Source organism: Gossypium raimondii, chromosome 10, assembly GCF_025698545.1.
Source record: "Gossypium raimondii isolate GPD5lz chromosome 10, ASM2569854v1, whole genome shotgun sequence".
Classification (NCBI taxonomy): Eukaryota; Viridiplantae; Streptophyta; class Magnoliopsida; order Malvales; family Malvaceae; genus Gossypium; species Gossypium raimondii.
The window spans coordinates 16,471,111-16,489,517 of record NC_068574.1 but is presented as its reverse complement, the minus strand read 5'-3'; the positions used below and the strand labels follow the sequence as shown (position 1 = coordinate 16,489,517).

The following is an 18,407-nucleotide window of genomic DNA, read 5'->3' as shown; positions in this document are numbered from 1 at the left end:
AACCGATGGTGAGGACACCTTCTCAATAAATCCTTATACCTCTCTCATGCATCATATAGGGTCTCTAAGTCCATCTGCACGAAGGAAGAGATATCGTTCCTCAACTTAGGTGTCTTAGCCGGTGGAAAATACTTCAATAGGAATTTCTCGGTCATTTGGTCCCATGTAGTGATAGAACCTCATGGTAAGGAATTCAAGCACTGTTTAGCTTTATTCCTCAACGAGAAAGGGAACAACCGTAGGCTAATGACATCGTCTGAAATGCCATTTATCTTAAAAGTATCACAGACTTCCAGAAAGCTGGCCAAATGAGTATTTGGATCTTCGTCTTGTAAACCATCGAACTGAACAAATTGTTGTATCATCTGAATAATGTTTGGCTTTAGTTTGAAATTATTCGCAGCAATGGTAGGTCTCACAATACTCGATTCAGCCCCAGTTAGAGTGGGCTTGGCATAATCGTACATAGTACGAGGAGCAGGATTTGGATTTACAGGATTTGCAGCAACCGCAGGAGGTAACTGATTATTCTAATTATCACTCATCTTCTTAGTAATAATAATATCGTCCTCTTGCTCTTCCACTATATTCTGTCGACTATACCTTGCTTCTCTACGATTTCTACGAGCTCTACTTTCAATTTCACTATCAAATACTAATGGTCCCGATGAATTTCTTCTAGTCATAAACTAAAGGAACCTGCTAGAAGCAAATAAAATAAAAATTAGAAAACAAAAATTAAACTCAAAACAAAAATAAAATTCAATAAAAATAAAAATGGCTAAATTAATGAAAATCAAGTGTTCCTAATATTTTAGTCCTTGGCAATGGCGCCAAAAACTTGATGGTCACTAACCTAACTATAATTACGACAAAGGCAAACGCACCTATCGAACAAGAGTATAGCTATGGTGAGTAGGGAATATCATATCCACGATGACTAAAAGTACTAGTAATTACTATTTTTCTATTATTCAACCGATAAATTGGGATGATTGTTCTAATCTAAATTTACTAATCTAAATTAACTAAGAAAACGACAGAAAATGAATTAGGAAAATATTTAAAGATAACCAAAGAGAAAGACAATACCCAAAAAAGAATCCACCTAGACTTCACTTATTATTCCGAATCTGAATTAAATAATTTATTCACTTGTGTCTTGATCCGTAGAAATCCCTAATTATGTTAATATCTCTTTCAAGAGTAAGAACAACTGACTTTAAGTTGATTAATCAAAATCTCTTTCTAATTAACACCCTATTGTCACATTAACTCGATCTATGGATTCCCCTATTAGATTTGACTCTAATCCGTTATATTTATGTCGTCCTATTTCTAGGATTGCATGCAACTCCACTCAACTATGCTAGATCTACTCTTAAACAGTGACTTTTGCTCCAATGAAATAAGAACATTAAACATGAATTAATATCCCTAAAATATTAAAGCACAAAATAAGTATACATAATTGAGAACAAGAATCAAGTATTTATTATGTAATTCAGAAATCAAATAATAAGATTCATCATAGGTTTCATCTTTCCTAGGTATCTAGGGAATTTAGTTCATAATCAACTAATATGTGATGCGAGTGATTTTGAAGTAGGTACAGTTCTTAAACAACAAAGAGATAAGCACTTTCAACCGATCTATTATGCTAGCAAGACTTTTATAGACGCACAAGAGAATTACACAACTACAGAAAAAGAATTGCTAGTCGTGATTTTTACATTTATAAATTTAGACCTTATTTAATATTGCCTAAAGGTATTGTGTATACTAACCATTCTACTTTTCGCTACCTTTTTATTAAACCGAATGCAAAACCTAGACTTATAAGGTGGATTTTATTGTTGCAAGAATTTGATTTGGAGATTAGAGACAAGAAATGAGCTAAAAATCTTGCAACCGACCACCTCTCAAGGCTCGAAAATCCACATATTGAGAAGCTTGATGAAGATGCGATAAATGACTTGTTTCTTGAAGAGAGACTCTATACGATAATTGATTCCGAAGTCCCTTGGTTTGCAGATATTAAGAATTACTTGGTTGCTAGAATTCTACCGAAAAGTTTAACTCATTATAAAAAAAATTTAATTCTTTGCTGATGTGAAAAACTATTTTTTGGAGGATTCATTTCTTTTTCATGTGTGTGCAGATCAGATGATTCGACAATGTGTTCCGGTACCAGAAGGGAATAAAATTTTGAAGCATTGTCACTTGGGACCGACAAGAGGACATTAAAGTGGGGTTAGAATACTACATAAAGTCCTTAAATTAGGTTTTATTGGCCCACATTGTTCAAAGATGCTAACAAATATGTTGCTCCTTGTGACAGATGCCAAAGGACAGGTAATATTTCCAAACGTGATGAAATGCCTCAAACTTATATGCTTTCTTGTGAAATTTTTGACATTTGGGGTATTGGTTTTATGAGATTGTTTCCTAATTCTTATGGTAATAAATACATACTGGTAGCGGTTGAATATGTGCCGAAATGGGTTAAAGCTCAAGCTTTACCAACTAATGATGCTAGGGTGTGTCATAGACCATGTTAACACTAGAGTCATTAAAAAAAAAAGAAAATTATTGCATTAGACACATAGCCGTGTGGCCTACATGACCTAGCACATGGCCATGTACCCTCTTTTAAATCTAGGGTTTTTGTTTTTTTCTTTCTTTTGTCTTATTCCCTTTACCCTCCTACCACCATTCAAGCACCCCAGCTGTTGGTTCCTCATGACGTCACCACCATCCTCACTTTTCCCCGATTACTTGCCCCCAAACACCTCCAAGCCCTTTTTGATAGTCATACGTCCTCATTGCCTGCTTCCAAATGTCGAATGACCTTGTCGTCACCATGCACTCCCAAGCTCCCCCTTCTTTTCGTCGTCGTTCACTCTTAGCCTCATCGACTGTTTCCTCCTTTATCCCTCCCAATCGGCCACCGTCCCCTCCATCACACCCTCCATCGTTCAAAAAACTTGATGTTCACGGAGCTAACTAAAAATTTGACTAAGGCAAGTACACCTATCAATTAATAGTATAGCTAGGATGAGTAAAGATATCGTTCCCATGAAGACTAAAAGTACTAGTAATTATCGTCTTTATATTATTTAACCAAATAATTAGAGTGATTGATTAAAACTAAAATTAACTAAATTAATTAACTAACTAACACAACAAAGAATATATTAGGAAAATAATCGACTAACAACCAATAAGAAAAATAATACAATTCACCTAGATTTCATCTGTCACTATCAATTTAAATTACGCAATTTCTTTACTTAGTACATTGATCCATGGAAATCACTAAATTATGTTAATATCTCTCTCGAGCATAAGAGTAACCGACTCTAGATTGATTAATTGAAATTTCTTTCTAATTAAAACCCCTATTATCGCATTAAATCATGCAATGGATTCCCCTATTAGATTTGACTCTATTTCGATAGATTTATGTGTACCTATTTCTAGGATTACATGCAACTTCACTTAATTACGCAAGATCTACCCTTAAACATTGTCTATTCAACCACCGATTTAAGCACATCAAACATGGATCGATAATTTAGAAATATTAAACCAAGAACTAAGCACACATAATTGATAACAAGAAACTAAGTATTTATTACTTAAAATAAAAATCAAACGACAAAATCTATCATCAGGTTCATCTCCCCTAGGTATTTAGAAAATTAGTTCATGCTTGAAAATAAAAACATCCAAGACATAGTAAAACTGAAAAAAATAAAGAAACTCATGATAATTTCTTAAGAATTCAACTTGGAATCTTCAATTTTGATAGAAATCTACTTCAGAGTCGACTTTAATGGTGTTTTTTGAGTTGTTTTCTTCAGCTCACTCATATCTTATTATTTTTGTCATATATAAGTCTTCGAATGCCTGAAAAACCTAAAACTCTCAATTTTTCGCAATTCGATGCGTAATTTCATAAAATTGACACGACCTACCACACGCCCATGTGGGTCACACGGCCGTGTGGTCTGGTCGTGCAGAATGGTTCAACATGTGTGGCTCCTGCAGCTTGCTTCAACGCTTCAGTTTTCACTTGTTTTTCTTTTTCTCCCAAGTGCCCTATGAAGCATTAAAACATGAATTTAAATAATTAGAAGTATAAAATTTATAATTAACATTAGATAATCATCCAAATATGTATTAAGAATGAGGTTAAAACATGTTACTTTTAGCACTTATCAAATATCCCTACACTTTAGTGTTTGCTTGTCCTCAAACAAATTCTCAACCCACATTCAAGTTAACTTCCCTCGATTTATCATTTTCACTGATAATATCTTAGTATAATTTACAGATAATCATGCATTGAAAATTCAAACTAAAATCACACTAAAGAACACAAGCAATCCAAGTAGAGATTTTTAAAACATAAAAATATAGGTGTCTCCCTTATCTCAATAATTACCTGAAATTCAAACTCAACAAAACACTCTCACTAAAGATTCACTCAAAGCACTCAAAGTGTTTGAGGTTCATGTAGTGCACTCAACAGTCAAAAAAGAAATGTTATTATCATAAGATTGCTTGAAAATCAAATCTCCACCACTATATAACGAGATGTCACACCAATCAAGAGGTCTTTACAAGATTGTAACAGGGCTTACGTTAAGGGTGCGAAAATGGTTAGAAAAGTTTGTTACAATCAAAAGTCGAGTTAATAAGTTACCAAATTAGAAAAAAAATCAGTTGCTGAATTAAATGAATTTACATCAACAAGAAATAAAAGGCAGCTGTGAGCTTTTATACAAACGATGAGACTCATGATTCAAGCAAAGTTTTTTTTTTCTTTTTAATTATTATTTTCATTTATTATTATTTTTCAATCTCTTTTTTTTTCTTTTTTTTCTTTTTTTTTTGAGAATAAAGTAAAATTCAGCAATGCAAAAAGATAAAATATAGTTGACAACTAACCAAATCGAATCTTGATAAAAATGTAGTCAATAAAAAGGGTGATTTACAACATTAATGTGGGTTTTCGGGTTAACACGAACAGTTGTTAAGTAAAAACAATGTGTTAGGATCTACGGGGTTTACTAAGGGTTAACTCAATGAGTAAGCATTTTATAGGTTAAGCGGGTTAAATCCTAGGTGTCTTTATCATCTCAATATATCAAATCAATAATGTGGTCTCGACATGTATAATTGAAGCAAGTTCTAGAATAACAAATCAAGTTGACATACTCACAACCCAAAATAAAATGAGCACGAAATAAAATGTATACTTTATAGGCTCAAAAGCTCACAAAAAATATGGTTTTAATGTTAAACTTATAAATTTAAAATTCCAGGATAATGCTTAAGTTCAGGGAGACAACCTAAAATAATAATTTCTAAAAAAAAACTTATTATGCTTGACTCTCTCGTGTCTTAAAGTATAAATCACACAACGCATAAGAATTTACAAATTAATCCCAAACAAAATCAATAAAAACTCTAAATTAAAAAAATAACTTCAATGTTAGGTTTGAGAAAATTACTTTAAAAAAATCTAAGGACTATATCACATAAACATATAAAATCATTTCCACACTTAAGATGTGCATTGCCCTCAATGTACAAACAAATATAAACACAATAAGCAAAATATCATAAGTGAGGAAGAGAACTGAAACTACCCTAAATTTGGATTATTTCTCTGGAATAGTGAAATTCGGAAATGTAGGAGATCCTAAATTAAGCACATTATTTCGAGCACACTAATAAGAATATAGACAAAAATAAAATAAGATAAAGAGATAACAAAATAGAAAAATAGCCAAAAAAAAAAAGTTATAACAGTAAAGTGCATAATAAAATAAAATAAAAACATCTGACAATAAAAATAAAAGTATAAATAAAAATAAATAAAATAAAAAATAAAAATAAAACTAAATGGAATCAGTAATCTACATTGTGTGGAATGTCAGAATCGAGACGCATGCGTACAACAAGGGATCTATATACAAATAAAAATCTATCTCTAAGTATAGTATACATAAAACTACTAATTCTAAAAAATAAATTATCAACAATTATACCTTTAATAATTTTTAAATTTAATTATTTAATCTTATTTTCCTATTCAAAGAAAATCTTAATTATTTTCATTACCGTTATCATTAAAATATTTATTAATTATTTAATTTTTGAACAATAATTATTTATCTTATTTTTACTAAAATAAAATATTAATTACTTTTATTATCATTAACATAAAAATATTTATTAATTATTTAACTTTTTAATGATAATTATTTAATATTATTTTCTTATTAAAAGAAACTATTAATTACTTTATTATCATTAACATTAAAAGTTTTAATTAAAGTAAAATTCCTTAATCAATTAAATTTTTTAGATAATTAATTAATTTTATTACATTAACTAATTGTTTTCAATGCCTTTTATTCATCATTATAATATATATATATATATATATATATATATATATATAGTGACACAATATAAATCAATTAATTTATCTGATTTTATTAAAATAAAATATTTATTTGTAACGATCAGGAAATTCTTACTAATGTAAAAATTAAATGTTTATTTTTATTAAATTAAAAATAGGTTAATTAAAAATAGAGTAATGTTTTATATTTATATGTATAAATAAATTGGAATATAATGAAAGAAAATAAATATATAACTTTTTAAAATAAAATGCTTATTTTATTAAACTTCAGCAATGAGTTTTGTTAGTATATTATCAATTGTTTTTAATTCAATATATTAAAGAAATATAATATCATAAAAATTAATTGCTTTTAAAATAATTATCTATCTTCAAATAAATATATTGGAAAGTTACTCTTATAAGAAAATTGCCCTTCTTTATAAGTGTTTTAATAGAGGGTTATAAAAATATATATAAATTTTATGTTTTAAAATAATGATTATAGAAAGAAGAATGGGGTATTGTGGAGAACATATATGATGATGGGCAGCAATGAAGTACTAGATTAAATTTTTTATATATAAAAAATTTTGGGTAAACTACTAAAATAGTCATTTTTATTTGCCTCGGGTTACATTTTAGTCACTTAAGTTTGAAATGTTACGTTTTAATCACTTATGTTATTGTGTTGTAGCATTTTAGCCACTGAGCCATTAATTGTCGTTAACAGTGTAGCGGTAAGCTGATATGGCATGTTAAATCATCATTTCAAATGAAAATTATATGTTTAAATCATCATTTCAAACGAAAATTATATGTTAAATTATACTATTGGTCCCTATATTTTTTTCGTTTTGAGCAATTTAATTCTTTTCTTTATGTTCTTTTAACTTTATTTTCTATTCTCTTCTATTTCTCCTCTATTTTCCTCCCTTCTCCATTTGTTTTAACATAGTTTTTTATGTTTTCCATTTATTAAAATTAGTCCCTTTACTTTTATTGTTTTGAACAATTTAATTTTTTTCTTTTTTAAAGCCAAATATCTTTGATTACATACTCTATGTGTAAACCCATAAACCGTTCTCGATCACTACAAAATGAAAAAAATCAATCCTATTGAATTAATCAATATTGATTCTTCTTCGTTATATAATAGAACACCAAGCTAAATTCTACCAAAGACATGGATTTGCTTACCAAATTGGTGCTAAGAACTAGAAACCAAGCTAACCCTAATTAGGTTAGAAGGGTTAACCAGTATCATGAGAATTTTCATTAAAATATTGGGTCCAAGCAATTTTATAAAATTACCACAATAATCCATTTTTGGATCCTTTGGATAGCTTCAACAATAACCGTAAAATATCATAAACCCCAATTCACAATTGTTTATAATAAGCAAAAAAAGATTAAAAAAATCTTTATTTTGGGTTTCCATTGAAGATCAATACAAAATTGTTACCCTAAGTTGAGAACATATTAAAAACTAATCAAAAGGAAGATTAAATAGAACCTATAGGAAATACCCAATACCAAAATAAAAGTATAAGGACTAGTTTTAACAAATTGAAAACATAGAAAAACTATGTTAAAGGAAATGGAGAAGGGTGGGAAATAGAGGAAGAAACAAAAGAGAATGGAAAAAAAAAGTTAAAAAACATAAAAGAAAAAATTAAATTGTTCAAAACGAAAAATATATAGGGACCAATTGTACAATTTAACCTAAAATTTCTGTTTAAAATGATGATTTAACGTGCCACGTCAGCTTACTGTTATACTGTTAACGACAATTAACGGCTCAATGACTAAAATGTTATAACACGATAACGTAAGTGATAAGCTATAAAAGTAACATATTTTAATCCTATTCTTAAAGCGTTTTTGGATGATTAATTATAAAAATTAGTGAATTTGATGCTCATAATCCTTTAAATTCATGTTTCTATACTTAGGACAGCATTTGGGAGCAAAATGAGCGAAAAACGAGCCAAATCGAACAAATAGAGTTGTTTTAAGGATCCACACGGCCTGGGCATTTCCACACGGGCTGGCCACACACTTATGTGCCAGCCCGTGTCGATTTCGCACCCTGCTACCCAAATACACGGAAAAATCTAATTTTTAGGCTTTCTGAGCATTCTAAAGTCTATAAATACCAATTAGAAGAAGACATAGGGGGCAATCAGAGAAGATCGAAGAAAACACTCGAAGAACGCCATCAGAATTGACTTGGAAGCAAATCTCCCTCAAGATCGAAGATCTCCATTGAATTTCTTTCGAAGTTTTATTGAGCTTTTTTATGTCTTGTGGTTATCCTAACTTGAGAAGTTTATATTTAGGATTATGAACTAAATTCCCTGGACACCTAGGGAGGATGAAACCTTTTGTGAATCTTATTGTTTGATTTCTGATTTACATGATAAATATTTGATTCTTGTTCTTAATTATGTATGCTTATTTCTTGTTTTAATGTTCCCGGGATATTAATTCATGTTTAATGTGTTTATTTCAGTGGAGAAAAAGTCCCTAGTTAAGAGTAGATCTAGCATAATTGAGTGGGGTTGCATGCAATCTTAGAAATAGGGTGACATAAATCCACCGGATTAGAGTCAAATCTAATAGAGGAATCCATATATTGAGTTAATGCGACGATAGGGGTTTTAATTAGAAAGAGATTTCAATTAATCAACCTAGAGTAAGTTGTTCTTACTCTCGAAAGAGATATTAACATAATTTAGGAATTTCTACGGATCAAGACGCAAGTGAATAAATTGTTTAATTCAGATTTATAATAATAGGTGAAGTCTATGTGGATTCTTTCTTAGGTATTGTCTTTCTCATTGGTTATCTTCGATTATTTTCCTATTTCATTCTCTGTTGCGTTCTTAGTTAAATTAGATTAGTAAATTTAGCATAAAAACAATCACTCCAATTTGTCGACTAAGTAATAGAAAAAAGGCCTCATGGATACGATATTCCCTACTCACTTTAACTATACTATTCTTCGATAGGTGCACTTGCCTTAGTCGTATTTATAGTTAGTTTAGTGGCCATTAGTGACTAAAACATAACATTTCAAACATACACTACAACAAAACAGGTTTTTAGCGGCGTTTGGATAAAAAATGACGCTATAGATCGAGCATTAGCGGCACTTTTTAAAAAACGCCACAAAAAATAAGCAAATGATGTCGTTTTATGTTGAGTTTTAGTGGCATTAGCGGCGCTTTTTGAAAAATGCCGCTATAGATCGAGCATTAGCGGTGCTTTTTGAAAAGCCGCTATAAATCGAGTACTAGCGGCGCTTTTTGAAAAACGCCACAAAAAAGTTAAGCACAACACAGTTGTGTTGAGCTTTAGTGGCATTAGCAGCGCTTTTTGAAAAATGCCGCTATAGATTGAGCATTAGCGGCGCTTTTTAAAAAACGTTGCTATAGATCGATCATTAGCGGCGCTTTTTGAAAAACGCCACAAAAAAGTTAAGCACAAAGCCGTGTTGAGCTTTAGTGGCATTAGCGATGCTTTTTGAAAAATGCCGCTATAGATCGAGCTTTAGCGGCGCTTTATCAAAAACGTCGCAAAAAACTTATTATTTAACTGGTTTATTTATATTAATTAAAATACCATTTATTTTTAATTGAATATTTAAATTCTTCAAAAAAATAATAACACGTAGAAAAATTTGAAAGTAAAAACATAGAAAAATATTTGTTAAAAATGAAAAAAAAGATTAAAATACTATTATTTAAAATAATTTATAAGTTTTTGGGTACATGACTGATTGTTTTTAATTTATATATGAAATAATTTCTTATATAATCGTAAAAGAGGTAGTATTAATTTTAAAATATTGAATTAATTATCATTATAGTTTAGGTATATGGTTTAGGGTTTAAAGTTTATGAGTTACTATTTTAAGGTTTATGGATTATGATTTAAGGGTTAGGGTTTAAGATTTAGGGGTTTAGGGTTTATGTTTTATGATTTATGGTTCGGGGATAGGGTTTAGAGTTTAGATTAATTAGTGTTTTTAATTTATATATTAAATAATTTTTATATAATTGTAAAGAGATAATATTAATTTTAATATATTAAAATTATGATTATAGTTTAAATTATTTAAGAGATAATAGATAAACTTTATATATATTAAATGGTTTAGAATTTAAGGTTTACTTGAGATTTGTTAAATGATGAAATATTAGATTTAAAAAATTGATAAATAAAAAAAAGTAATGATTGATATGGATAGATAACTATCTATCTTGGATAGGACTAAATTATAACAAATAAAAATAAAATACAAAATAAAAATGAAATACAAAAACTAAAAATTATAATTTTATATAATTCTTTTAAATATTACTTAAAATTTTTAAAAATATTTATTTAAAATTTATATGAAAGATACAATAATTCAATATAAAAATTGTAAAAAATTTGAGCACTAGTAGCATTTATAAAAAAACGCCGCAAAAGGTAAGTAATAGCAGCATTTTTGTTGCAAACGCTACAAAAAAGTTGAGCAATAATGATGTTTTTAGTCCAAATGCCACTAAAATTCGAACAACAATAACGTTTTTTTTTCAAACGGCACGAATATATTTTTTACAAAACGATGTCATTTTGTAATTATATTTTTTTATCCCAAAATTTCAAATCAAACCTTTATTTTTTTTCCCCTTATTTTTCCCAAAATCGAAACCCCACCTGAAATCTCTTCTTCTTTTTTCCCCATTTTATTTTTCCCAAACCATTTCTCCCCTACCCCGATTCCCTTTATTTTCCCCCCCAATTTCCCCAAATCGAGACTAAGATATATCGTCTGAAAACCTAATATCTCGAGCATTTTCCTCTTTAATTACATTGATAAATAGTTTGTACATTGTCGTCTATGGAACTAAAAGTGTACAATCAGAATTAATGTTGTTTTTCTATTATAAGAAGAAGTGCAAAACTTATCATCTACTACAGGAGAAAAGGGTGAAGACTTGATAAAGGTATTAAGAGAGCTAACCACTGCATAGAGAAAGATAGCCGATTTGCAAGTTGAACTACAGGGCCGAAAGGTAAGCTCCCCAGGTTATTTATTCTATCCGTATTGTTTTTTTTACTGCTTGTAAGGTTCATTGTTTGGCACTTTCGAATAGTATTGCAGGTTTACAGTTGACCAGAAGAAATTAAACTCTTGAGTATTTATTAGGGTTGGATTTATTATTGAAAATAAAATAAATGAGCAGTTCAATTACATGTTTGTTCGTTCAAAATAGGAATGGTAAATAAATGGACAACTCACGCTAAAACCTTGGTAGCTTCATATGTTTATGTAGTTTTCACTCCAATTTTTAGTATACATTTGAAAATATTTTAATGTAAAATTTAAAAGTATTTTGTAGAAAACAATGAATTTTGTTTTTAACTTAATCTTGCTGATTCAACTACAGTAATAACACGGAAATGAAGGCATCAATGAAAGGTGATTTCCCTAAATGGGTAGTGAAGAGAAACACGAAAGTTGCTTCTGCAGCTTTGATCAAGGGTCAATGGACAGATGATGAAGACAGGTGATATATAAAACAATGCATTTTCTTCATTTTCTTTTATAAGATTTAGATTTTGTTTTCTTCTTCTTTAATGGGTTTTTCCTAGGGTTTTTCTTACTGTTGATATCTATTATCTATTTATAGGAAACTGATAAGATTGGTGAAGCAATATGGAGTAAGGAAATGGGCACAGATTGCAGAGAGTTTGGTTGGTAGAGCAGGAAAACAGTGTCGAGAGAGGTGGCATAATCATTTGCGCCCTAATATCAAGGTTTCTCTATGTTTCCATGTTTTATACTTTTCTATATATATCTGTTTTGAATGATGAAATCAAACAGAGGTTCTTCATTACTTTACCTGGTTTTGTTGTCTCCATATCCATTCTTCAAAATACAGACTACCCGAAATTTACGAACTTGGATGTTTTTCGTGAATATTAGTATTAAAGTTGACTAAGAAACAAAATCCTGGGACTTTGTCTTAATTGATATTAATTTTGTCTTGAAGTCCGTGCATCTCATCAAGCCCGAAATATATGCTAAAGACACCCATTTAGGACACAAAAAGGATCTAACCCTGGAAGATATATAGCTATCTACTACTATATTTCCTCCTTCATTTATATATATTTATATATTTAGAGTTTCAACTGCCATGAATAAAGTCTCCACTATTCTTTGTAATAGGAGATGCAGTGCCTTGCTTCCACCCTTTGCATGCCTTTGTGGTAAGGAAATTTCAATGCATTTCCAATTAATTCTCTGAGATGATTAGGGCATGATTGGCTTACTACCAATGACTCTAAGTGCAATGTTGCGAAAGCAAGGGCTTTATCTAGTATGTGTTCTAGGTCCATTCCCCAGTGACTTGCTTCGTACAAGCATATAATACTTTTGATATCACTGGTCGGTTCTTTAAACATATTATCATCGATCTTGAAATTTCTAAACACCGCATTGCATCAACTAGTGGTATGTGAAGTTATCTTTCATTTATATAAGTGATAATAATATATTACACTTACCACAAGGCATTTTATAACTATATGACCTGAAAATTTAAAATATAATTATAACTTTGTCTAAGTCGTTATCTTTATTATAAGGCAACGAAATAAAAAGATAACTTAATACAAAAGATTTGATCAAAAATATATTCTCTATTGAATCATTCATAGAACTCATTAACCTGTACAATTGCATTATTTGATAACATCCATGCAATATATAGAAAATAAGCTATTAAGATGTAATAATTACTGAGTTGGTAAATGGAAGAGCCAAGAGGTTATTACGGTTGTTGCTTGGAGTGCCATGTTATTAGCTCCTTTCCCCCATCTTTAACAATGAATTACCTTTAGCATGCCACTGTCCGGATTGTCTCATGATAGGGTTTTTTTTTTTTTTTTTTTTGAATTTTATAGATATAGACTCATATGTGCAACACATGACTTCCATTTTACAGGTGGTTTGGAATTTCTCTGCCACTACTTTCTGCAACAATTCCTTTTGATCTTTTTACTTGTCAATAGGGTTAGGAAGATAAGTGATTTTTTATTTCCGCTCTTATTAAGTTTTATGTCTGGTTTTAGAACTCCCATGACCCAGACCAAAATTCAACTTTCAAAGTTCTTATCAAAATGGTGCTGTAAACAATAATGGAACTACAGAAATGTGCATATCATTTATTAGTGATCCTTAAAGGCTTTGTTGTTTATATACTATTTGTGGATTTCAGACCATATTGACTTGTTTGTGTTGATACCCTTGTGAGGTCCATGTCATTGGCTTATTTATTTGTCCCAAGAAAATTGTGTTGGAAAGAGAGACAAAAAATTTGTCCATAGCTAAGACGGTTCCTACAATTAGATATTGTCTTTGCCCTAACACATTGTATTCCTACTTTTCATATCACACAACCAAGATGACTACATTTATCATCTGACTATTTTTCTCTTGCTTTATTATTTTGGCAGGATCGAATTATAGCTTGTCTGCAACAACCGTATTCCTAGATTGCATTCCCGTGGAAGCAGAATATCAGGTTTTCCGTTCTTCTGGGGTTTAGTTTAAATATAAGCACAAAAAAGAATTTGAGATTTTGGTTCTTGTTTTCCTTGGTGTAGTGATAATTGCTTACAGGTTGAACTTCTGTGTTCAGTTGCATTTTAGATTCTAAGCTATTGAATTTGGTATTGGTTCTGGAAAGTTTATTATAGTGGAACATGGGAACTAGACGTTTAGGTTGCTACTTTCCTCGTGCATTTTTGGTAGTTACTTTAAAGATGAGATTTACGTTTGTTTTCATGAACCAGAATATTTGTATCTGGTGAAGATCACCTGAAAAAACTTTCAACTTCACAATCTACCAAACATGATCCTGGATCAAGTATTTGTAGGTTATGAACATACTTTAAATATCAGTTTATTTGTTTGACTTTTTTTCCCAATCTTGTCCTCAATTTGTATTTATCTGCTTTGTTACGTTATACTAGTGAAAACAACATATTCCACATTCGGTTCCAAATTTTCAGATTTTATGCAATTTTACATGAAAGTTTAATCATTAAAAAGATTAACATGCTGCCCATTGGGCTTCATGACATTGCAATTGGGTCTGATAGATATGAACTCTTGTGCGAATTTTTTGTTAGTTTATGATGAAAGGTCAGAGGAGAATTGGATTATTGATATAGTTATTTTGGATATGCACTGAGTCAGTTACTTCGATTCCTCCCATTGCATCCGAACGTTGTAGTATCAGAATGGAAATTGAGAAGTTTTAGGATATTAGTTTGTTAAACGATACAAAACAGTAGATATTAGAAAAAAATCATATATTCGAATGCAATTTTCTAAATAATGCCATGTTAAAGTATTGAATGCATGATTATGCACGTTTTAGTGCTCAAGTATTCTTCCATACAAAAAATTAGTTGAAAACAAGAATAACAAATTTAGGATTTTTGGCTGGTTGTTTTACTTCAATTTGTGAACCAAAAAGAGAGAAGGATTTAGTTTTACTGCTAAAGGCCATTTTTCTTGGATTTATGTAAAAACAATTTTTCGAATTACTGATGAAGGCTGCAAGTGATTATGGTGCATTGACAGCTGCTGTTACTGATTTCCAATGGAGCCAAAACTTTAAGGAGCCTCCTTCAGTTTGGGGGGTAGGATTAAAGATGCATTTTGATATATATATATATATATATGATCAAGAGCGTGACATTTTGCCTCTCTTATGTGATGTTGTTTTCCTTTTCCTCACACAGGAGATGCTCCATCCAATTCGAGTTGCATTAGCATCCTGCACCCGATTCTTTGAGGCCATGTCTGCAACGAGAGAGTCATTTGCAACACTTCAAAATTTGAGAGTGGGGCATTTTGCAACCCCATTACCAACAACACCAGCCAAGGAGACTCAGAGCACACAACTCTTCCAGCTTGGAAAAACGAAACGAGTTTTCTTATTGTAAAAATATTTTTAACATTGTAACTTTTACCATTATTGTAAGAATATTTTGAATTATACTTCAGTTATCAATTTATATCATATATCTTTCGTTGAATTTGAAGTATTATTTAGATTTGTTGTTTTTTGTTGGATTTCATGCTACAAGAAGGGTTGTATATGGTTGAAAATTGAATGTTACGAATTTGCCAAATTTAGTGGCGTTTTTACATAAACGCCGCTAAAGGTCATGCTCTTTAGCGACGTTTGTGATAAAAGCACCGCTAAAGGTCATTTTTAGCAACTTTTGGGTTAAAAGTGTCGCTAAATATCATGTTTTTAGCGGCGTTTGTGATAAAAGTGTCGCTAAAGGTCATGTTCTTTAGCAGCGTTTGTTGATAAAATGTCGTTAAAGGTCATGTTCTTTAGCGACGTTTATTATAAAAGCGCCGCTAAAGGTCATGTTCTATAGCGACATTGTCTATAGCAGTGTTTTTTGTGGCGCTTAAAAAAATACCGTTAAAAGCCTGTTTTGCTGCAGTAATAAGTGACTAAAATGTAACCTGAGGTAAATAAAACTGACTATTTTAGTAGTTTACCCTAAAAATTTAAATCAAATAGTTATCCCAACATTTAAAAAAAATTAATGTGGTTTTTAGGTTTTTATTTTATTTTAGTTGATAACAATAAAGATATATTAAAAATTATTTATAAATATTACAAATAAATAAATTTATTTTCATTACAACTAATCAATGGCCAAATACATCGTAAATAACTAATAGTAATTGCAGAACAAATAAAATTTCACACAGATACCGTGGAATTCAGCAAGAAATCTTGAGATTTCCTCTCATAGTAATAGTCATTGGAGGAAGAAGCATCAGCAGAGAATATCATAACTCCATTAACACCAAATCCATTTTCTTCCAAAAGACTTAAGGCATCAAAAAATGCATCACCTTGAATCCCCCTTCCATTAACTTCATAGCTAGGCAATAGCTTTTCCTTATCGAATTGTCCGGCTCGAATCTTGAAAGCTTCCACGTAAGATTTGGGTTTCCTAACCTTGTCAGTGTAGAACTGATAGTTGACGAAATCGATCACATCTCCGTAATTCTCAAATAGTTCAATGTAGGGTGCTATTGTTTTATGGTAAGGAGCAATGGTGGCTACAGAAATGACACTTTGGTTCTTCAAGAGAGTGATGAGTTCACCTATGCAATAAGCAAAACTTGAGTTGTGTCTTGGGAAGTTTTCATAGTCGATGTCGATGCCATCGAGATGGTACTGTTGGGCCATCGATGACAATGATGAGAAGGCATTGGATATCCATTGTTGGGTGTCGTCAGGGGTGTACCACCGGAGGACTTTGTCCCCTAAGCTCCACCCTGAAAGACTGGTCAAGGCTTTCACATTGGGGTGGCTTTTCTTCATTGCTGCAACTGATTCTGGGGTTAATGTGTCTGCCCAATATGGTGAGAATTTTCCGTTCTGGGTATTGCCGGACGGATCGGCATCGATGGCGAAACTAAGTATGAAGTGGAAATCAATGCCTCCTTCCACTGGAACAGCCTCCAGTTTCACGGGTACGCCTGTTGCTCCAATGTACTCCATCATCACTTTGCCATCTGAATCATATCAGACAATGAATTTAGAACATGCTGCTAGTTCTAGGAAACCAATACTATGTAAATCAAGCTTATATATGCCAACAGATACTTACAGCAAAATTGCTGTGATAAGAACAGAATTCCGGAAAGTTGAAAAAGGAAGAGCTGAAACATGGACATCTTCTGGGGTTGACTGAAAGAAGGAAGTCCAGTGTTAATTAGCTTTGTAATATTATATCTATATATATAGATAGATATGTACATAATAACTTTTTAAGAGTTGATTTTACCGGCATGAGTTGTTTAGGTAGCAGTTTACTAAGAAACTAAATTGGAAAAAACAACGTTGATCCTTGAGAGTTGTGACCGGGTCGATGTTAAGGCCAGTGCTGCATATATTTCTAGAAATTGCAGCATATTTCTAGCCGCCTTGTCATATTTTTATTTATATTTAGCTAGCTATATGTAGATATTCATGGTCCAGAGAAATTTTTGAAATCTTGTATATTCGAGCCAGGCTTATGCTTTATACTTACCGTCTTATTATTCTATCCACTATAAATAAAAGAACAATAAATAAAACAGCTGAAAATATGCAGTAGAAAACCGAATCCAAGAATATCTTCAAACCTTAAAAACACATTTCCAAACAGCCAAAGCGAATTATGATGCATTCATCCAAAGCATATATTATTCAACTGATGCATCCATTCAAACATTATATCAACCTATATCAGTTTAGGCTATCAAACATTGCTTGCTAAAACTTAAATTCCTACTGATAAAACAAACTCATCAAAGAACATTGACCAAATGCAGACTAGTTGAATATATACCTTATAATATCTTTATTCAAAGGGATCCAATACAACATTTTGTTCAAATTGGTTTCTGAGAAGGGTGCTAACATGAATAAAATATTATCATCAGAAACTTGACGAATCCTGAAGAAAGAATCATTAAGTCATTTGACCTCTGTCACGTCATGAGCAAACAAAGCGTCCTCTTCAGTGATAATCTCCTAAACATTGACAGAATGTTATCAATTGATTCTTGTACTTTAAGAACCTGCACAAGTTGAGGAGCCTTCAACGCAAGAACAGCTTAGAATCAGCAAATGCCGGAACAAGAGGAGCCTCCAACTTAGGAGCAGCCTAGTATCAGCAAACACAGAAACTTGAGGAGTCTCCAATGCAGGAACCGCCTTAGCATCAGAAACGAAAGGCACTTGAGGAGCATCCACGCATTTACGAGCAGCATTTTTGGAACTAAGAATGTGAGATGAATGAAGTTAGCAGTTTCTTAAGCTAGAAGGCTCGATACTTGCTAATCAAACAAAATAGAATCGGGCTTTAAAGACAAAAGAAAGCAAGA

The 18,407-nt window shown here is 31.2% G+C and overlaps 2 protein-coding genes, 1 non-coding gene and 1 pseudogene across 3 annotated transcripts; 3 read left to right on the top strand and 1 right to left on the bottom strand.

Moving 5' to 3' along the window:
- Positions 1–107, top strand: LOC128034196 (small nucleolar RNA R71). Its single transcript, XR_008190327.1, has one exon. It is a non-coding gene; the product is annotated as a small nucleolar RNA R71 (small nucleolar RNA).
- Positions 108–11,107: 11,000 nt separating this feature from the next.
- Positions 11,108–14,419, top strand: LOC105778259 (transcription factor MYB119-like; annotated as a pseudogene).
- A 572-nt stretch (positions 14,420–14,991) lies between these two features.
- Positions 14,992–15,538, top strand: LOC128031936 (AUGMIN subunit 2-like). The gene is made up of 2 exons (XM_052622828.1): positions 14,992–15,139; positions 15,242–15,538. Exons 1-2 carry the CDS (start codon positions 15,047–15,049, stop codon positions 15,443–15,445), a joined length of 297 nt encoding a protein of 98 aa, XP_052478788.1. The 5' UTR covers positions 14,992–15,046; the 3' UTR covers positions 15,446–15,538.
- Positions 15,539–16,227: 689 nt separating this feature from the next.
- Positions 16,228–17,045, bottom strand: LOC105776118 (chitinase 2). The gene has a single exon (XM_012598613.2). The coding sequence runs from the start codon at positions 17,038–17,040 to the stop codon at positions 16,228–16,230; it is 813 nt and encodes a 270-aa protein (XP_012454067.2). The 5' UTR covers positions 17,041–17,045.
- Positions 17,046–18,407: the final 1,362 nt, after the last annotated feature.